Raw genomic sequence first — 22,229 nt, forward strand, 5'->3', positions numbered from 1 at the left:
TAAAAAACAAATGGAATTGGCACTAATTCATCCCTGGATGCAAGCTTAGGATTGAATGAGCCTTTTGACAGAGCTCTCTTAGATGTGGTCCCTTGAGGATACATTTGAGGTACATTAAACAAGAGAGAGAGTAATAGGGTGGGGTAGAGAGCTGGCCCTGATGCTGCTTTCTCCATTCCATCTCTGGGACAGATAAATCATTAATCAGCAGATGGACACCATCATTAAATTGATGGTTAAAAAAGAAAACAGGGCTGAGAAGGGATGTGCTGTTCAAAAGGTAATCGGATTTCTCAGACAAAGCAGAAGAATGTCTTTGTTGTGCCTGATGCTCCAAAGTAGAATTAATTTCTAAAGGAGAAGGTGGGGCTGTAACAGGGCTGCTCATTTCCATTAGTGTGTCCAGATTGCTGTGTTAGTATGAATTTTTGTGTGCTGAAATGCCACTGTTGTATTGGTTGAGAAGTCATTGCTGGAAGCACTGCTTCACAAGAATAAGGCAGGTGTGGGGGGCTGACCCACCTGGGCTTCCAGGCATTTTGTCTACAATGGAGGTACTATGTCTTTTGACCAGTCAGAACTTAATGACATAAGAGTTTGGGCCTGGCCCATGAGCCTTGCTCTAGCTTTTGTTCCTTCAGTAAAAATGCATTTGGTACACAAAGTGTCAATGTGAGAGTTGGGCACCTAACCTGCTTAAGGGCTTTTGAAACTCCCACTAGGCATTTCATTACCTTTGTTCATCTGGTCCACTGTGTCATTTCTGCAAAGGGCCTGATTCTGAGATGCAACATGCCTACAGTTTCCATTGCTGCAGCACCTTTTGGGATCCGGCTTCCCATTTCCGCCTGAACTGGAATAATCATCCATTACCTTGGGTATTATTTTGATTTCACTGATTTAGCAGAGAAGACAGAGCCTCTCTTCATCTATCCCAACAGGTGCCTCACCATACCCAGGGGTGCAGATTGATGAGGATTTTTGCCGCCGCCTCAAAGAAGGAACTCGGATGAGATCGCCAGAGTATTCTACCCCAGAAGTGTAAGCAATCCCACCTTTTTGGGACAACTGCTAGGGTTTAACCCATGTAAGAGGGACTTCTAGTAGAATGCTGAACTGGAGGTGGAAAGAGGGCTTGCTTACACTGCCACCATCTGTTTTCTAAATTTTGTTTGTTAAATATGGCAGGTGCATTAATACCACAATCAAATAACAAAAAACACCAAGTCAGCTACAGGGCCGAGCCACTGTTCATGTAAAAGGTTAATGGATGGTTCAAGGGTGGCTGTAGTGTATGAAATGTCTGTTCAAGGAACTATCAGGATCTCCATAACCTTGACCTTCTTTCAGTGACCCAGTCAGGTCTGCAACTTATAGTTAATCTAGCTGTGTATCAGCAACCCAGAGGGGTACTTGAAACACAGCAACAAATAGTGAAGATATGCAACCTGGAAGTTAAAGTCCTTCAGCACACTGGAATTCATTCAAACAATCATCTTCACTGGAGCTAGTGGGGGGGCAGTCATTTCAATAAGGAGACAGATGGATAAGCATGGCACCAAAAAAAAGTTGGGAAGAGAAATCTAAGGTTCTTGCAATTCCTCTGCTTTCCCATAGTTATCAAACTATGCTGGATTGTTGGCATGGAGTACCCACGGAGAGGCCCACCTTCACAGAGCTGGTTGAACGCTTAGGAGACCTCCTCCAGGCAAATGTTCAGCAGGTATGGCAGTTTCTGAGGAGATTTATGAAGAGAAGCTGCACATGTGTCTGGGTATATGTGTACATGCATATGCAGACTGTAACCAGCTATGTCAAGCAATGATATTAGATGTGACCTGGTAATGAAGCACAATGAAAATGCCTATTTGGGTGCGGGTGGGCAAGGGAAATGCTACATATTCAAAGGGAATTATGTTTCAAAAATGAGATGTTTATCCACCCATAACAAATAGAAACTTACAGTACATTAATTAAAATGAGGCTCAGTTGCCCCCTAGAGGAACAATAGCTCTTTATCTCACAAACATTTTTAATTAGTTTCCAACATTGCAACCTGCCAATAGTTTGGCTTGTTGCATACAGCAAGTTTGAACTTTCTCTCTCCCTCATTTTCTCCCCGTGTTTGTTCATTGTTGCTTTTAGAAGCTTTAAAATGAAGCAATTTAAGGCTCAAAGAGTCAATTGCATAATTGTCAATTTCATAATAGTTAAATCAACCTCTTTTTTCTCTGTTCAAGACAAAAAAGATCCCACAGATCTGTTATGTAACTGCCAAATTCATGAGAAGAAATCAAGGTTTCTCTTCATGCCCCTTCTGTTGTGGAAACTAATGAGTTAGGGAAGCTCAGGAGAGGGAGGGCAAGTTTGCAATGTGAAGAACTTGCGAGGCTTAGAGTCCAAGCAAAGGAAATCAAAGAGAATGTAGGGATTGTGATCAGGGACAGAGCAGTTAATTGAGTCTCAGAAGAGAAATCAAGCGAAGGAAATTTTGATAAATGCTTTTCAGAAGTTAAACAAAGGGCTATTTCTAGATGCAACTGTAATAATTAGGGCTTGCTGATGACATTTCATAGCTTATTATGATAGATGCTGACTATTAAGGTTGCAGTGGCATCTGTTGTAATGAGGAAAGAAAAGTGCTTTAAGGAGGCAGTATGAAGCAACATCTTGCTAAGCACAAGTTGCACGTAAGCACATTGGCTATAAAATAAGCACCGTCCATTTCAAATTCCCAGCTCAGCTATAGCATTGCTAACCACAGGTGTTCTAGGATTCTCCGTCCCTGTTTTCCTACAGCTAAACCATGGAGACTTGGATGTCCTCAGTTCCATAACAGGAGCCCTAGGGAATCCCCCAAAATGGCAGTGCAATGCAAATGTAGTTGAATGTTTAACTGAGAGTGCCTATCAGTGGACTCATTCCATGTAACGAAGGCTCACTGGCTGCTCATTTAGGCCATAGTAATAATAATAAGTGGTTGCAGACTTGTTAAGGATGCAGCATTAGGAGCCTGTAAAGGCCAGCTGCTTGCAGCTATTACAAATAAACACCATGGTGTCTCCAAAGGAGAAACCAGTCCCTGATACCACATGCTCAGGATTGCTTGGTCTTCTCAGCTGGCACGAGCAGAAGTGTCAGAACTCCTGCTACATCTAGAACCGTGGTGCTCGATCTTCTAGCCCTGTGGGCCCAGTGAGTGGTGTGGGGCCAGTCCCTGGGCTGGATTGGGCTCTGGGGCTTCCCACAGGGTTCAGAAATTTGGCAGCAGGGGAGTGGTGCCGCTGTCCCACCATCACCAAATTTTCAGGCCTGCGGGGACCCAAGCAGGCCTGGGGTTGAACATCCCTTTTCTAAAACATGGGGGGATCTGGAGGTCCCACACCCTACTGCCAAGATTTATAATGCTGTCAACCATTCTTCTTAGAAGATCTCCCAAAGTGAAAGAACAGCCCTGTGCAAAGACTACAGGGTAGTAAATGTTGGAGTAAGGCCATTAATTCTGGCTTTAGCATATTGCAGCTATTCTAAAGAAACAATCAGACACAGAACCAATATCCACTGGTTTTCCTGGTACAGAGCCCTGTTTGGGAAATGGTTCCTATGGCATGTGGCAGCCATTAATAAACCGGCTGTAACACAGGAAGAGCTGATCCTCACCAAGTGTATTCCTTCTGTATTATGAAATGTGTAGGATGGCAAAGACTATATTCCACTGAACATCACATTATGCCCTGATGGAGAATCTAACCCAAAAACCTGCCCAGTGGAAGACAATTTGAGCAGCCGCATTAACCGCTGGAGTGCAGTAGAAGCAAGGTGAGGAAAATGCTTTCTTATGTTGGTCTAAGTTAAGAATCTAGATAATTCAGAGTCCATGCTGGGAAATAAGTCATATATCACTTGGGAAGATGATCTTTGTGAGTAGCTTCAGGGTAGTGTCTTATTTATGACTCCTATGACTCTGCTTGTCAAGGTTCTGCTTATTGGTTTCAGCAAAGGTATCAGACTCAAATCAGTTGGAGGGCTGCATTTCCTGTTTTTCAGGTACCCATAAGCTACACCACCCATAATTCTGCCTGCTTCTGCAGGAAGCCCCACCACCATAGGTAGAGCCAAGGCTCTGACTGCAGAAGCAGGCGAAAGTCCATGAGCCAGATGACCCAGCTCCACAGGCTAGATCTGGTCCACAGCGCAAATGTTTGACCCCCTTGGGTAACAGGACATAGAAGAAAACTCATTGAAAGATGCTGAATTTGAGCTACAGAGTCACTTGGGAAAGAAGAAAGATGACAGAATCATGCTTGGCTATACACCAGGGGTGGGCAAAGTGCAGCCCGGGGGCCGGATGCGGCCTGCCAGGTGGCCCATGGGGCCCCTAAAAATTTAGAAAATTAATATTTATCTGCCCCAGGCTGCCTGTCATGTGGCCCTCAATAGCTATAGTAAGCGGCCCTCCACCCAAAATAATTGCCTGCCCCTGCTACACACTAATGTCTTGCCCTTCTGGTTTTCAGTATTAACAGTAAGAAGCGACCACTGAGTGTGAAGACATTTGATGAGGTGCCAGTGGAGAAGGAGAAAGTTATGCATGAGGTAAGTGAGGGGACCATGTCTCTTTCCACCAGTGTTCAGGAGGCCCATAAAGAGTTTCTGGAGCATGTGTATGCTTCATTCAGGGAGACAGAAATTTGGCCTGGGAGCTGCGTGCCAGTGAATAGAGGTCTGCACATTGCTTAATTGAACAATTCAAAGAGAGGCTAAGGCCTGGTTTTCCCAGGTGTGCTCAGTGTGAGGCACTTAGTCATATTGCTGCTTGGGAATTCCTTCCCCCTCCCCACCTAGAAAAAGGTGGGGGAGAAGCCCCTGAAAGGTCTTGCTTTCATTTCAATATGGAAAAAACCCAAAACATTTGGAACCTCAACATCTTTCAAAATGTGGCATTCCAGTTTTTCATCCAGCCCTGCTTTGTGTGGCCACTTCTAGAATCATAGGTTTCTCAGGTCCTGGATGGTTTCTCTTTGTCTTCCTTACAAAATAATTCAGGGGCTGTGTTTGTGTTTCAGCTTCTTGCAGGCATAGCCCTGTATGGTGCTTGGTACAGAGATAGATTCACTAGCGCTAAAGTGGTAGCCTTTCCACTCAAAATCTACATGGCAAGAAGCCTGGGGAGGCATGAAGCCATTAAGAGACCTTCTGGTTGAGGAAGAGAATGAGCACCCATATGCTGTGGTGCAGCAAAAGGAAAGTAGGATACACACAGTTTTGCCTTACAGTGCAATTCCAAAGCAGGGAACTCTCTCACTCTTTGACTTGCATGGGGAACCTCTTCTCTAGCCAGCAGATACATATTCCACATCAGACAATGTCTGTGACTATCGCTTGTTGTAGGAAACAGATCTCTTTTTCATTCTTTTGCCCATGCAGAATTGATGCCTATTATTATCTTGATGCTTAGTTTATACAGCTTAATCTCTAGTCTACAATCTGTTTTGCTAATAATCGTGCCATTTTGCACACCTGTTTTGCAATTGCTTGTGCCTGTACATCACATTCCAAAGATTTCAGTATTAGAGGCCTTTCTAAAATAACTACATGCATGGTAGGGGTATTTTCCCAAAGTTTGGAAAGGGGTAACACTTTGAAATATTGTTAGCATCTCAGTGCCAGATTGCAGTAGAAACCTTGCATAAATATAATCCTTACTTGCAGTGTAAGTGCATCAGGGTGACTATCATTACCGTAAATGCCAATGGACTGATTAGGTTCCAGTTTCAAAGGGCTACTCAGGAACATTCAAAAGATAGCATTACCCCATTCTCATATTTGTGCTAATTATTTGTAATGTTTTGATGAGTTGTTAACAGGTTTTTTTTCTTTAAATAATTTCAAGATACTGTGAAAGAAGAAGTGCAGGTCATTTATTTCTTGGCCAGCTTTCTGAAGAGACAGTGTAAAGAAAATCCAGGTCCTATAAAATTAATGGGAGTTTTGCAGTGACTTTAGTGGAGCCAGGACTTCACTGTGTGTATTTATAAACAAGCTCCCTAACAGGAGCCCGTTCACACCAGGGATTATTAAAATATTTAAGAATGTGGTTTTCCTTTTATTCTTCAAGCTTTTTCCATAGTACCTGGTCTGGATGGCAAGATAAGACTGATCACAGTTTCATTTCCTACATCTCCTTTATTTTTCCTGTTATGCCCTATACAATTGCTATTTTGCTTCTTTTGAACTCTCCTGAGGAGCAATTAAGACACAAAAGGAATTCCCCGAATCCCTCATTTGATTTTGTTGTCTTTAAAGGTACTTAGAGCAGGGACAGTTTACCTGTGAATTTGTGCAGCACCCAGCACAGAGGCAGCCTGGTTCTGCTCATAGCCACCAGACGTGACCTCAAAGCAAATGATGAACAGCAATTTTATCAGTGTTGAATCACTAGGCCCCCTTTTTAACACTTAAATAGGGTAAACCTAAGCTACCTAACTCAGCAGGATGGTTGAAAGGGTTTTCTGATATTAAGGGAGTTCAAAGATAGAGCCAGGAAGACACATGTATGATGACACTTTCCTTGCAAAGTGATTGAATGAGTCTTTCAAGATAACTTTCACTTTCCTAAAACATCAATAAGTGCTAAATACTGGATATTTCATAGAAGTCCAATACTGGGTATTTCATAGAAATCATAGGGTTGGAAGGGACCTCAGGAGGTCACATCTAATCTAACCCCCTACTCAAAGCAGGACCAGCCCCAGCTAGATCATCCCAGCCAAAGCTTTGTCTATCCAGGTCTTGATAAACTCCAAGGATGGAGCTTCCGCCACCTCTCTGGGTAACCTGTTCCAATGTTTTACTACCCTCCTGGTGAGAAAATTCTTCGTAATATCTAACCTAAACTTCCGTTGCTGCAACTTGAGACTGTTGCTTCTTGTTCTGTCAGCTGCAAACATTGAGAACAGTCCAGCTCCATCCTCTTTTGAACCACCCTGCAGGTAGTTGAAGTCTGCTATTAAAACCCCTCTCGGTTTTCTCTTCTCTAAACTAAATAAACCCAGTTCCCTCAGCCTCTCCTCAGAAGTCACATCCCCCACCCCCCGCACCATTTTTGTTGCCCTCTGCTGGACTCTCCAAGTTGTTCACATCCTTTCTGTAGTGAGGGGCCCAAAACTGGACACAGTACTCCAGATGTGGCCTCACCAGTGCTGAATAGAGGGGAATAATCACTTCCCTTGATGTACTGGCAGCACACCTACCAGTGCAGCCCAGTGTGCCATTAACTATCTTGGCAACAATGGCACACTGCTGGCTCATAGTCAGTTTATTGTCCACTGTAACCGCCAGGTCCTTTTCTGCAGAGCTACTGCCCAGCCAGTTGGCCCCCAGCCTGCACGGGTGCAGAGGATTTTTCCATCCTAAGTGCTGGACCTTGCATTTGTCCTTGTTGAATCTCATGAGATTCTTTTTGGCCCAATCCTCCTATTTGTCTAGGTCACTCTGAATCCTAGTCCTACCCTCCAGCTTGGTGTCATCTGTAAACTTGCTGAGGGTGCTCTCTATGGCATCTTCCAAGACACTGATGAAGAAACGGAACAAAACCAGCTCCAAGACCAACCCCTGGAGCACTCCACTTGATACCAGCTCCCAACTACACATTGAACCATTGATTCCTACTCTCTAAGCCCAATACTCCAGCCAGTTTTCTGTCTACCTTACAGTCCATTCATCCAGCCCATACTTCCTTAGCTTTCCTGTGAGAGTGTTGTGGGAGACCATATCAAAAGCCTTGTTTAAATCAAGGTACACCACATCCACCAGTCTCCCCACCAAGTATTTTAGGTAACATTTTATCTCATGAATGCAACCCTACAATTGTGTATGTTCTCCCTGTATCTCTATCCATTCAGATTGCAGCTATGCCATTTAGATCAGTAGGGATGAACCTTATGGCAGGCGTACCACGAATTAGCCTCGCACTGGGCATGTCTACATGTGCATTTACACCAGCTTAAATTTACTGCTCGTGATGCAGGTATCAAATTTACATTCAAGTCAGTGTAAGTTGTCACATTTACTGCACTGTACAGGCGTGCATGTGTAGATGTGCTCCCATACTGTGCAGTAATTTTGGTTACTGCACAATAAATGTGCACGTGTAGACACACCTACTGTCCCTGAATGCCACTCCTATCTCCTTTTCCTGCCCAATCTTCTGCTCTGCTTCTGCTTCCTGCCCTTTCTGCCGCTGTATTACACACCTACCTCAGGTCTGCCACAGAAGCTGCTCATGCCACTTGTGGCACTCAGGCCACAGGTTGGCCATCCTGAGTTACCTAATATCCCTTTGTCAGGTTTAACAACTGATTTCAAGCTCTACAATGCTAAAAAACTGCTGCTTATACATGCAACCAGAATTTCTCCTTAAAAATTGGAGAAAACCAAAGAAAGGCAAAATCGTCAGCATTACTTTTGTGGTTTCACACAATCTTCCAACTGTGTACATGTTTTGATCCCTGCACTTCCCATGGTATCTTAATATTAATTTTAAAGCAGCTCAAAACTTTCATCTCCATAAAACCAACAAGGCAATTTTCACAGGGAAAATAAAAGCACCAGGGAGACAGGCTGGCTAAAGGGATTGGTAATATAAGGCATGATTCAACAAAGCATATAAATTTAAACTTAACTTCTAAATTGATGAGAGTTGTATATGTTCTGAAAGTGGTTTATGATGCGGCAGTTGATTTAGATGGTCAAGTGACTTGCCAAATCAGGGCTGCAAAGCGAACCTTTGCTCTAGGATCTAGGTTGTCAGCATTCCTAAAGTTACACAACCCTTTTATATTACTTCTTCTGCCATGGAACCCCTACCCCTAGCTCCATGGGCCATGTGAATTGAAACAAAGCTGGGCAACCTTGCCTAGCAATGGTGGCCTCCTGGCCTGCTCCACCATCACCCCCAATCTCTTTGGAGAACCCCTGATGACCTATTGCAGAACCCCAGTTTAAAAACCACTGCCAAGCCTGTTTGAAGTCCAATTCTGCTTGTTAATGCCCAGCTGAGTCACTTTGGGGCTCGTGTGGAATAAGTCAGTAGATCTCACCCTTGTTCTGATAAAGAAGCCTCTAGATTAAAAATGAACTGCCACTATGAAGGGGTTCCTTGTTGGCTTGCTTAACTTGAGACCCATAGCTGAATCACCATGGAGCCTCAACCCTACCTAATGGTGGCCACTTCATGTCAGGGTTAGGGAAAGCTTGAACTGATCTTGCCTGTGTTTTACCTGCTCTGTGAAGAAAGAGAGGACTTCAGTCTGCAGTCAGCCTACTCTGTGTTATAGCACAAAACATGCTTTAGAAAAGTAGGAGGAAGAAGGACAGACGCCATCTGGAATTTACTGTTTGAACCATCCCCTTTGTTCTTCTTTCTTCTTCATCTTTAATTGCTGCCCAGCTCAACTTCTGCATCACACACTCTCCCCTGGCTGTGGTGTTTCTAACTTGAGAAATCTGCAGTGCTGTCATATTCAGTTAACATGTTGCTGACGTCCTGTTTCCTGTACAGGAAAGTGAGTCGGACAGCGGGATGGTGCTGACTTCTGATGAGATGAAAAGCCTGAAGAGGCTGGAAATCCGCTCCTGGCCCTACGGGATTATGGCTCTGGCGTGAGTACATTTCTTTGGAATTGGTGTTGTGTCACAAGATGCTCATGAAGAAAATAAGCGGGTTTTGATTCCAAATGACACACTTTAGTCTGAACAAGCAGACCATATGCAGCTTGGATTTTCAAGATTACAGCAGCATGGCCATGGTTACTAAATTTCAAATTAATAGAAACAATCTAGCTTTGGTCAGAAGAGAGAAAAGCCATGCCAGTTGGCATATAATAAGGTAGACATAAAACACAATCCTAGACCTCTGAAAGAAATGTTGTGCTTACAAATGGGTGTGTATGTCTCTCCCCACAGCCTGGATAATAATTAATTCATCAGCCTTAAAACTGGATGCATCAGGTGTCAAACGAGAAGTGGTCTCGTGCTTTGGAATTGTCATATCAAAGAGGAGCAAAGACTCTGACCTAGCATTGGCTTGTTTGTACATATGTGGAAAACATAGCATAGGAGCAAAAGGACTGAGGATGCATTTAAACTATGTTTGGTTTATCCTGTCTGCCTCTTTTTGAAGTTCTTATTGAGGGGTGCAACAATTTCAAGAAATAAGAAAACTTAATAAATCAAGAGACTAGTAGGGGAAGAGCCCACCCATATTGATACATACCAGACATGCATCAGCCTATTTCCAACATAATAGGCAAGAGGGATTTTCCAGGTGAATAGCAGAGGAAGAACTTAAGATGATGGGATAGGTACTAAAAGGCTTGTAGCCACCCAGAAGATCTCTAAACCTTCTTTTGTATAACTTCTACGATTTCCTTCTCTCTAACTTCTGATAGCCTCTCTCTGCCTGACCCCTTCCTACCCTCAACAGACATCCAACACTTCTTAGCACTGTCTCCAGTCTGAGGAACCAATTGATCCACCTTTCCAGACTGGGGTTGCACATAGGCATTGTGCCAATGCTGAGTTTGTGCTCAGTCATACATAGCACAGGCCACCAAAACAGATCACAGTAAAATACACAGTCATCAGAAAGCAAATGGAGTTTGGCTTCCAGAGTTTCATGTTCTTTTAGCAATCTGTAAAGAACAATCAGACAATGGCAGAAAGATGGAGATGGCTTTGATGATGGAGTGTGTCTTTTCCATGTGTATCCTTACAAAAAATCCTCTAGAACATACTAAAAAATGGTAACCCTTTATAGGGGTTCGGGGATCAACCTGTAGAATCTCATAGAGATTACTGGCCCAGAACTCTTCAAAAAACTTTACAGGAAAGACCTTCAATTCAGCTAATTAGATTTTTAGAGTTCTTTCTCTCTCAAAGGTTTTTTTCTCTGTAGTATCCAAGACAGATATAGTTCTATTGGCTTCCACCCTATTAAATTCAGTATGGATTCTCACAAGGGTAATTTCTATCATTCTTGACAGAACACACTGAACTTTTTGTTGAAGAGTGGTATGTTGGAAGAAGACTGCACTGAACAGTGTTTTAACGCTGTGCACAGTCAGTACTTGAGAAGGGCTATCTGTTTCTGACAGGCAGGGAGAGGAAAGATGGGAGAAATCAACTTCATCTCTATGAATTCCTACAGTTTTTGGATTACATTCAATATGCGGTATTTAGTGACAAAAGCTAGAGATCAGACTCATGTTGGCCTTGTTGCAGGAGGGTGCAGCTTTCAAATTCCACCTAGTCTATAGAAAAGAAGTATGTTTCTGGGAGCAGTGTTGTCCAGTAACATCCCCTCAGCAAGGCCGTTTACATGCACGGCCCCCGTACTAGAAAAACAGAGATCCACCAAGATCTGTATCACTCCTCCATCGTGTATGAAACTTACCCTCCGTGCAGTCCTGTGTAGAGAGATTCAACTTCATGCAGGTACCACATGCAGTATAGTTGCATTAACACAGCAGTCTGCTAGGACTGATTTACCCTGCTTCTGTACACTGGGCCATGTATACATATCCTGAACTACAAGTACATAATTGCTCTAGGGACAGATGAATTGAAAATAAAAATACAATAATCTTCCTGTGGATATTCGTTCCTTTTTTAAGATTTTAAAAATCACATTTGAAGCATCTGTTTTCCCCCTTCTAAGATTCAGAAGTGTTGAAATAAGTAGTTTCTGGGTTGTTTTTCAACTCCCCCTCCCTCTTCAAGTTTTTAGCGAGAACCAAAAGACCAAAATCCCACCAGACAGGGGATCTAACAGCATTTCTATCCAGAAGCAGAAATGTAGACATTCCATGACATAGCCTGTTCTTTTGACATTTCAATCCCAGCTCTGCAAAGGATGACGCCTCAAATAAACCTTCTGAGCTGGACATCGGGAGTTTAGCTCAGAGTTTAAATTGGTGGAGTTCCACTGACTTCAGTGAAGTTATGCCATGATTTACATCCATTAAGCCTGCTAAATTCAAATGTTCTTTGCTATTCCATTCCCTGCTATGCACCTGGTTCTTCTTGGGGCAGTCAGTCCACCAAAGGGCATCTGCCTAGAAATCTAGTGTAGGCACAAGCCCTGGAGAAACAACGTCCATCTCATTCTTTTTCCCAGGACCTTAGTGACTACAGGGTAGAACAGGGGCGTGTTTTTACTTGGTCAGTTTTTCCACTCAGTGTTTGAAGTCCAGCTGAGCAGTTGGCTTCCTTTTTAAATGATCTTGCAGAATTTCTGTGGCCCAAGAACATATTTATTTAAATATTAATTGCAGAGGGTCCTGCTATCCTTTCTGTTGAGGACATGTCATCCGTTGGCCTCCCCTACCCGTAACTTGAAAAACAACCCCAAGAAACACATGTGATAGTCTCTAAATGGCTTGGAGAGGTCAGAAAAAAGTGTTGGTTTAGCAGGGGAGGTAAAGTCACCCTTGTTAATTGTATATCTCTCTCTATCAAAAACATTTACCCTGGACCTGTTTCAAATAGTCGTTTTCTTCTTACACAAAACCTTTCAAAGGCTTAGCGTGTTTTCTAAAGCAGGGTGGCTGAGTTTATTATTTTTCACCAAAATCTCGCTGTTTATTTATCTTGCATTTGCTTTCTCCATTGAGTTTAAAAGTTGGCAACACTACACACCAGCGAATGCCGGTGTCAAGAGTTTATTGAAGATGAATCCGATACCCTGGGACTGGGAGTTCTATTAGACAAGTAATAACCATTTTTGAAGTCAAAGCATTATACGCTGCCATAGCAAGGAGAGAGAACAGAGGCACCATGGTGGAATTAGAGTCCTACAAAGTGTATGGGAAATGCAATGTGTGCATGTGGGACATAACAGTGAACACTCCAGTGTCAGGTTTCATCTTGTAATGTTAACAGACCACTACAAAGCCAAGTTTTAAACCCCTCATGGAGAATCTCTAATCAAGTCACTATTTAATATCTATAATAGATTTGGCATTCTTTTTCTTGTCTGACTTGATGATGCTTAGCTGATCTCCAATTATTTGGCTAATTTTGGCTGAGTGCCCTGACCCCAGCTGACTGGGGCTCAGCAGATGTGCTGCAGGCTCCATGATGCTGCATTGGGATTGTGTTCCTGAGAGCCATCCATTTAGGTCTAAGGCAACCTAGGTGCACAAGAGTGAAAGCAAAACAATTGCACTTAGCAGCATCCAGGATTCCAGTTCAAATGCAAAGTGTCTGGGGAAAATGCAGGAACAGTAGCTGCTAGAGAAATAGCTATACAACTCGCATCTTCATAATTTACCTGTGGGATCTTCTGTGCTATACAGGCATCCAGGGAAAATGGAATCAGCATTCCTGCTCCAGCCTCCTATTTCCATATGAATGGGGTTTGGAGATAAAATCTCCATACACATACTCAAATGATCTGGGAGAATTCTCCTGGTTTTGTTTTCCTGGTAGAAAAACCTTCCCAGAGACCCTGGAACAGACATTTGAATGGTGAGCCCCGGAAGAGCAGAGAACTCGCACTGTGATGCTGCATAGCCAGAGGCCCTGTGTACACTTCTCAGAGTACTCTGCAGGCTCCCTCAGTCTGCCTAGAGACAGATGGCAGCAGTGCACAGGGAAGCCCTGATTGGTTGACCCAGACTGTTCAGAGTCAGCCTGTGGCTCCCTGCAGCACAGTGTGGTGATTGTGAAGGGGCATGTTCTGCTCCCCACTCAGCTGGAGCAGTAGAGTCCAACCCAGGCAACACACTGTCTCTTGGCAGGAGAGGGGAGCAATGCACCCTGGGATTCTGGAGAACTGTGCTGTGGCTTCTCTCAGAAGGGAATGTGTACAGACATTTGATCTCCTAGGGAAAACTTTCCCAGGATTGAATTACCCCTAGTTGTTCCCAGGTTATTTTTCTCCTGGAGTGGCTATTTTTGCTCTGGAAGAAAAATTCTGAACATCTGTACAATCATATTTTCTCCTGGGAGGATGGAAGACATTCTTTTTTGTTGCTAGCCACCTTGGACTAGTGACATTTTCCTCTATGATCCTGTACCAGAGGAATCTAGATTGGAACGACCCCAAATTTAAGGCATTCAAGCATTAGTAAACAGCTTCTGAAAATCTTGTGCAAGTAACTTTCCAGGGTCACACAGTGATGCAATGACAAGACCCCAGATGAGAAAAGGAATACTTGGTCCCCGAGCTCATTCTTTCAGGCTCTCTGCCTCGCAGTCCGCTGTTCCATGTGTTTAACTGGGAATTGCCCATTGCTGGTGGTGCTGCAGTTTTCTGCCAGAGCCTTTCATTTGGCTTGGCTGCATATCTGAGATGTTTGGTCCGAAACTATCACTGGTGTCAGCAGGATCAAGTCCACTGAAGCCCTAAGAGTTGCAGTCACTTACTCCCATGGTAGACTAGTCCTGACTGTGGATTGAATTTAGCTTTGTTTTGTGTTTAGAAGCATTTCAAAGCAAAAAGATCTTTTGACCCTAACTTTCGAGGTCCCTGTGTCAGCAGACGTTGAGATGCATTGAGCTTGCCAGAGGGGAAAGCAATATTGGCTTCTTACTTTCCTGTGTTCATTGCCAATTCACTGAGGCAAACAGAATTACAGTCATAACTATTAGAGAAGAACCAGGGTTAGTACGTAATATTTAATCGGGGGAAAAATACAGTAGCCTTAATCACTCTTACTCTGAAAAAGTGCCCCATTAAACACCTCATGAAAGCTGTTCTGAGGCCCTGAAGCTCACTTTCCCTTACTGTTACAGGATGTAGGCATAAGGCACAGACTGCTGTACCTGGCACTACAGAACCCAGTTGCTCATTTCTTACATGCAGCTTTTTAAATGCAGCCTCTGAACATGTCCCAGCTTTTTAAATGACTCCAGACACCTGTCTGTTCCCCTCTGCTTAGGGCAAGGTGGCTGGGCAGCAGTGTGGGGATGTGTTCTGTCTTGCACTTCAGAACTCACTGATCAGAGCAGAACTGCCTCCACTCCTGTTTCCCTCCCCTAAGACATATGCTTACAGTCATCACTCCACTTGCACATTCCTCTTCATGTCATCTGACACTGACTTTTAAGCCGTTAGAAACTAGCTCCCTTATACAGAAAAATAAACAGCCCCAGCAATGAGTTCCCAGTTCTTGGGGTGTTGATTTTGATATTTCTCTTACTGTAAGCCAAAAATCAATGATTAATGGAGTGAGAGGGAAAAGACCAATTATGTCATCCAGTCTGTTTCCTTCTAACTGATTCAAATTATCCCTTCCAGCATCCTCTGCCTAGCTTCTACTCCCTCTCCAGGGTACTCATTCTGGCAGTCTATATATATTTCCTAATATTTAACCTATTTTTTCCTTTGCTGGTCTCAAGACCTGTCTGTATCATGCTGGGAGACCTGGGCAAAACACTTGAAGAATTTGAAAATGGCATGGTGGGACTTCGCTGTAGGTTTAACCAGGTCTCATTACCAGGCTAAAATTCTCTGTCTGTAGCCAGATCCCATGACCCATTAACCATGTTCATGCTGATCCATGCCATAGATTTTAACTGTGCTGTAACTGGGACAGGCAGACATGTGTTGGTAGCTACTCTAATTCCAATTTGTAGACTAAACAGGCCTTTGAGTATACTAACTTGGTCTTTACCAATCAATCCCTCAGCCTCCTGTGGCATTTACATCTGACGTATAGGTTCAGAGCTGGGGGCACTATAGAACGAAAGCCACAGACATTTGTAGATTATTATTATTATATCCCCGTTAGTCACCAGTTAGCCAGGCTCAGACTGGTTCTTTTCATTCCCTCACTGGTTAATCCTTCCAACACCTCAGTCATTTTTTGGTTCTGTTTTCAAATTTCCCTCGTTTGCAGCCACAGTATTGGTGCAGACTAAATATTATTGGAAAAATCTATTTTAATGTGCAAACTGCAGTGTTCAGACCCCCCTAAGAAGTGTACAAGGTCATGTGAAAACTAATTCAAGGATTTCTGAATTATTATCACTGCCTTGGAACAATTTCTCAATGTATTTTAGGTGTCTCACTCTCCCCCTCTTTCTCCATAATTTCAAGTGATAACACGAGTTATGCAGGAATTAATGGAGACATGAATAATTATGAAGGGTGTTGTAACATTGATCAGTGCCTCCTTTCTACCTTTTCCCATCACATGTGAACAACAGGTTATATGAAAATGAAGGTTAGTGAAAGAAGAATCAATACAGGGAATATTTATTTAGATAGCATAAGTTCAACTTGGGAATTCATTGAGTCAAATATTGTGGCTGGGTTTTAAATAGGATTAGGTCACAATACAATTATTAACATTTGTAGCTCTGTAATGCCATGAGTAATAAAATCATGTGTTTTGGGCCATAAACTATTTTCCTGTGGGGCTCAGGATTGTCTCTCCTAATATGCAGTATTACAGCAGTTGGCTTTGAATGCGGTTCTAAAGGAGGGGTTGCTTTCATTTGAAGCACTAAGTACTAGTTGCTGTTGAAAGGAGGATACCAAAGTAGATGGACCAGTGATACTTGACACAGTGTGGATGTATCTGTAGCAAATGAGATTACAAGTCAGAACAAGAAGGCCCTAGCCTTGCCTTCTGATATATCTTCCAAACATATGAGCTTTCCCTGCTACGGAGACAAAAAAAAATGGGAAGAATGAAGCATCGGTAAAGACAGAACATTAAAAAGGTAAAAATACAAAGAGCCTAAGATTGTTTTAATTTTGGAAATGCATTTTGGATTAAAGGTATGTTTTCAAAAGTTAATTGCATTTCAGTCTGCTATACATGGTGAATCAAACAACTTGCTTCTGACCTACCTCATCATCTCTCGGCCTTTGGAGCAAATATTAAATGTCACTGTTTTAGAATCTCTTCAAACATCAGTGTGATTTAGGTGATAGACAGAGTCATTCCCAGATCCAATCTCCTGACCTAGAGGGGACAAAAATGTAACGAGAACGTTTTCTGGGAGCCGACAAGGGTCTGAAAGTTTCTCATTGTGTGGCCTCCCTAAACCCTAATAACATTTCTTTTATCCAGAACTCTAAGACACACAGGCTGGGGGCCAAGTTACACAGATACTTTTGTGCTTCTCCCAGTCTCCATTGACAACTTTAATACCTGGCAAATTAAAAGCCAGAGCATCCATGGAGTCAGCTGACAAGTGTCAACAGGAGTGGGTAATAAAAAGAGAAATACGTAAACAAACAGTGAGGCAGAAAGGTGGCTCTGTTGCTTCTGTCAGATGTAGAATTTATCTAAAGACCATGGAGGGAGTGGGGATACAGGGTCAGCTGCCAGCTGTGTGGTATTTAGAAGCAACTCCCACTGGTATTTTTCTGTGGACCAGGGAAAAAGAAAATAATTTAGATTTTGACATTAAAAGTTTACCACCATGCTGGAACTCTCAAGGTTGTAGTTTATTTTAGTCTTCAGAGGCAACCTAGCAATTAGTGACCTGCACTGCCAAACAAGAGATTGGGTTCAACTCTAGTCTGGATTTACAGGGCCAACACAGTGAAGTTTATGTTTGCGGCTGTGGATTGGAGTTCATTTCAGAGGTGCAAGAGGCAGCCTAATAGTTAGCTACCTCCATCACCAGGCAGGAGTCCTGGAGTCATTTTCTCAGTCCAGGGATGAGCAGGAGGGACCAATTGTATAGTGACCACTACAGTGAATTGAAAATGAGCCCTGGTGTGAAAATGGTGCATCTCCCAAACTTGGTAGGAATTGTACCTTTCTGTATTATGGTAGAATTTGCCTCAAGATATCAGGATTAAATAAGTGCCTTAATAGATTAAGACCTGCAAAATATAATTTAACACACACCGACTCATCACACTATAGACAATGGCATAGGGGCATGACTATGTGGCAGTGCACAGCGACACAAGCCAATACATTGCCACAGCAAATACATGCCTTAAATATGCCCTGGTAGCCTTCTAGAGCTACTAGAGCCATGTCATCGAGTCAGATTGAAATTATGGATTATTGCAAAAAGATGCTGGTTAAAAAGTGCTAAACCCAGTAGAGAAGTTCAGAGAGCCACCATCAAGGTCTGATTTCTTATCAAAACCATTTCCATATCAACCAAAACTCTTTTGCAAAAGCACTTTGAATTCCTCAAGCAGGGGGATGTTTCAGGGTAGTCTACAACAATATAGCTACCTTGCTTGTAAACAGGTGAACTTCTTTTCGAGACCATCTTGTGAATGTACCTAACAAGAGGATACCCACACTCCCTTAGGATTCTGCATGTCTACTTTACCCAATAGGGGTGCTATGGGGTAACAGTGCCTCTTCTCCCCATCAGCCCCTACAGTAAAAGAAGACTTAGCTGACAGACTTCTCAATAACATGGTAAGCAAGAGAGATTTGCCCTACAGTGCATACAAGGTGCACTCTTGCTTCCCATATAGTTACAAATTGAAGTCCATCATAGATTATTCATTAATCTCATCTTTTACTGACTTAAAGAAAAATCATAGCCCATGGTTCTGATTTCAGAAAAAGTCAGATCACACTGAGCTGGTGTCAGAGCAAGGAGAAGGAACCTGTATGTGACAGGAGCATTTGTAGCTAGGATACATTCAGTGCACTGAAGGGTGGTTAGGGAAAAAGACAGAGCATCGGGTCTCCTCTGGGTTTTATCTTTAGACCCATTCCTGAGCACCTCTGGGTATCTCACTAACTCACCTTTTCTGCACCCCATCTGTAAAATGTTACCTATGTTACAGGGATACTCTGAAGTTGTATTCATTAATAGGTGTAATGTGCCTTGGAGATTAGAGAATGACCAACATGAAGCTAATGAAAGAAAAGGGCAAAATCCTATAAGGAAGGTGTCTATATATTGTATTGTTTGCCTTTGTGTTCGAACAGGAGGAGGGCTGTCAGCAAGAGCAAAGAGTCCATTCTATCTGATCACGAGCGTGAAGCTGTGAAATACCAGCCAACAGTGCAGGTCGAAGAGGACACCTTGGATTTCACACTGGAAGACTCAGTTCTTCTGCCAATGGATCCAAACCTGGAATGTCACAGTCCACCACCAGATTACAACTCTGTCATCCACTACTCCACCCCTCCAGTGTAAGGAGTCCAGTCCAAGCCAGGTCCTGTTGCGGCTCTTTCTACAATGCTGGATTCTAACGTTCTTCCACACTTGTACAGGTTGTTTAAAGGGACCAGAGTTAAAGGGGAGAAGGGAAATCTCTCAGCACATGGGTTGATATGTCTCTTTTTGATGCATCCCTTTGTGAATGGAAACACTTTAAAAGCAGTTACAGCACTACCTTAAAGGCATATTTCAGTTTAGCCAGTCAATTAACAGTCTACATACTAAAAGAAAAAAATAGAAGCTACGGCCCCTGCTCCTTCCTCTCCTCCCAGGATTTCTCAGTGGCAAATGCAGATATGCATGCCACTTCAGGAGCATTCTGCTCGTTCCATATGAACCACTGAGGAGAGCAAAGTTGAATATAATGTTGAATCAGCCATGCCTGTGCCCTGCAAGGATTACATAATAGGTGCTGTTGGGGGATCACTAAAGAACTGCAGCTACAAACTTTGATTTGGATTTGGGGAACAAATGAAAAATTCAAGATTATTGTTTTAAAAAGTGATGGGGATTTTATTGTCCCTCCCCAAATGCATTTGAAATAGGCATACATGTTTTGCTTAAAGCTGGGAATCTAATATTGTGTACGTGCTATGACATCATGTTTCTGTTTACCTTCTGAATGCCAATCTCTCTAAAAGGAAGCACTCCCTCCAGATTTAATGGCTGATGCCCAGCACAGTTTGATCTCTGGAATGCCAACCTGTACCAAACTGTGATACTTCAGTGTGTACCTAGGGAACAGCCTGACCCCCTTGCCAAGGTAAACATCAGCGTGGCATACAATGCCCTCTGCACCCAAACTCTGCGTGCGCCAGTCAGAGCTCTTAGAAGTCTAATCGTCAGAGCCCAACTGGATCACAGATCTACAGAGCTAACATTTGAAAGAGAGCTTCCCCTCTTCCCCCCCCCAGATGTGTGTGCAGCAGGGTTTGAAGGTTTGCGAGCACACATACCCATGTCCTTCTTGCAGCAGCCTCACAAGCATGAAAATAATCCTTGCCATTTGAATGTACTGTGAAGTAATCTCAACTGGCGTTAGAAATTGAGGAAGAGATGAAACATCTAGGTTGTCAAATCTAAAGCGCAGCTGAGGGAGATGCTCATTGACAGTCAAGCCTGTAACCTTTTAAAATTATAGCTCTGTGCAGGGGATCTGTATGCATATTCTCTTTGTGGGAGAACCTACACAGCCCCTTCCCTTCCCACAGGTTTGACACTGTGTTTTGACTTCTTCAGAGGGAGAGAGTTTTTTCAATGAACATAAGCCAAAGGAAATTTAAAAAAAAACAAATTTAGCAAACAATATGGTCACCTCCCCCTAACTTATTCTACATTATAAAAACAACCCAGACTGTCTCATAACATTAAAAATGCTTAGGCAGAACTGATTACATTGAAATAAATAGGAAAGAAGCCTCAGGTATTATCACAGGGGAAATGACAGGCCCAGCACCACGTTAACTGTGAATGGCAACGCATCTGAAAATGGGGTTCTTGGGAACTGAGGTCCTGGTTCTCTTTAGCTTCAGAGTTAATCTATATAAAAATAAAAGATAAGAGATATGAAGTAACTCACAATCCCCTTGTTTGCAGCAGACCTGCCAGAGAGTTGTGGTCTGTAGTTGCTTTATGGTCATTTTTGCACTTCTTTGTATTTTAGTTGCTATGCATTAACTAGAGCTGGTCAAATAATGAGAGAAAATTGGTGAGGAAAAATGTATCTACAGAGCTTTCTGTTGCTTGTTAGATCAGTTGTTCGGTGAATATTAAATTAACCATCCATAGGTCCATTTGAATAATAAAATACTTGGCTTACAAATTATTTATTCTCAAGACAAATGGAAAAAAAAATGTGCCCATAAATAATTTGGCTAGCTCTAGCATTAATGGTGTTGATGTGAGGTGGTTTGATGTTGTGCCTTGCTCTGTAGCTTGTGAGAAATTATGGTGTGTAGAAATCTTTGCTTGTGAAATCTAAATATAAGGAAGCATCAGGAAAAAAAATAACAGCTGCAAGTATATAAATGTACTCTCCATTTTTAAAAGAAAATTGGAAACACTGCTGTGCTAATTAGCTGCTTCCAAGAAAGTTCAACATATTTTCCCCTTCCTTTTTCTTAAGAACAGAATTTGCAGGGCCTTATCTGAAACTAAAGGCATGGGGAGGGTGTTATCTAAGTAGAACCCAAGGGGCACTTCTCTATTTAAGGAAACTGTGCACGTAGAGAGTCTCTTTATGGCTGTTGGCCAGCATCCCTCAGGGCTGCTCTTGCGTCACATGAAGTTGTCTAACAACACGAAAGTACAACCCCACGCACTGGGGAACCCCGGTTTAATCACTGGTTCCACCGACAGGCCTGTTAAAATGGAGGGTCTCTTTGTAGTCCCGGGGTCAGGAGCTTTCTAGGGCTTGCCATGCCTAGGATGCCAACGATCAGTTCTTCAGCGACCCATTCATCTCGGGCAGTGGGTGGAAGGTTTTGGTTTAATCCTGCCAGCCCCACAGCATTTAGAAAATGCTTCCAAGAAGCTGCAAATGACATGTTCACACAGACGTGTTTCCAATTTTTGCATGGGGAAATTATTTCCCCTTGTTGGTAAATGCAACCAGCAAAAACATTGCCTGAAAAGTATTATTGAACATATGTGTCTTGTATTTTATTTACTAATATTTTGTTTGTCCTTTCCTCATCCCCCTTTATTTAATTATTGTTCTGTCCTTACGTTGGTGTATATAATTTACCCAGTAGAGGCAAATATAGCGATTCATTTATATGGTAATGTATGTAAGGTCTTAGTCAAAAAAGAAAAGGAGATTCTCTGATGTAACAGAGTTAAGCATCTTTACTAAACATTTCACTAATGCTTGCAGGACAGGCTTCCCTTTAAAGCACCTTCCTAGCCCCATTTTATAGAGACTCTCCTTTTGGCTGTTTGCATTTTGGACTCTTGTTTATGCCCTTTGTTATTTAGCTTCAGTTGGAAAACAGGGGCTGGATTCCTTCAGGAGGAATCCAGCGGGCTTGTCGCATTCCTCGAGGTGGCAGCCATGCAGCTCC

The 22,229-nt window shown here is 42.8% G+C and overlaps 1 protein-coding gene across 1 annotated transcript in view; it reads left to right on the forward strand.

The window, feature by feature from the left end:
• The window catches only part of LOC109300700 (vascular endothelial growth factor receptor kdr-like), a 109,053-nt gene extending 87,238 nt beyond the window's left edge, over positions 1 to 21,815 (forward strand). The window contains exons 22-27 of the mRNA XM_019521486.1: positions 942 to 1,041; positions 1,618 to 1,723; positions 3,695 to 3,819; positions 4,518 to 4,596; positions 9,563 to 9,663; positions 18,933 to 21,815. Coding sequence (XP_019377031.1) covers positions 942 to 1,041; positions 1,618 to 1,723; positions 3,695 to 3,819; positions 4,518 to 4,596; positions 9,563 to 9,663; positions 18,933 to 19,143 — 722 coding nt within the window. The 3' untranslated portion in view covers positions 19,144 to 21,815. The remainder of the gene's footprint in view (positions 1 to 941; positions 1,042 to 1,617; positions 1,724 to 3,694; positions 3,820 to 4,517; positions 4,597 to 9,562; positions 9,664 to 18,932) is intronic.
• Positions 21,816 to 22,229: the final 414 nt, after the last annotated feature.

This window comes from Gavialis gangeticus, unplaced genomic scaffold (genome assembly GCF_001723915.1).
Source record: "Gavialis gangeticus isolate Ggan-Ray unplaced genomic scaffold, GavGan_comp1, whole genome shotgun sequence".
NCBI classification, from domain to species: Eukaryota; Metazoa; Chordata; order Crocodylia; family Gavialidae; genus Gavialis; species Gavialis gangeticus.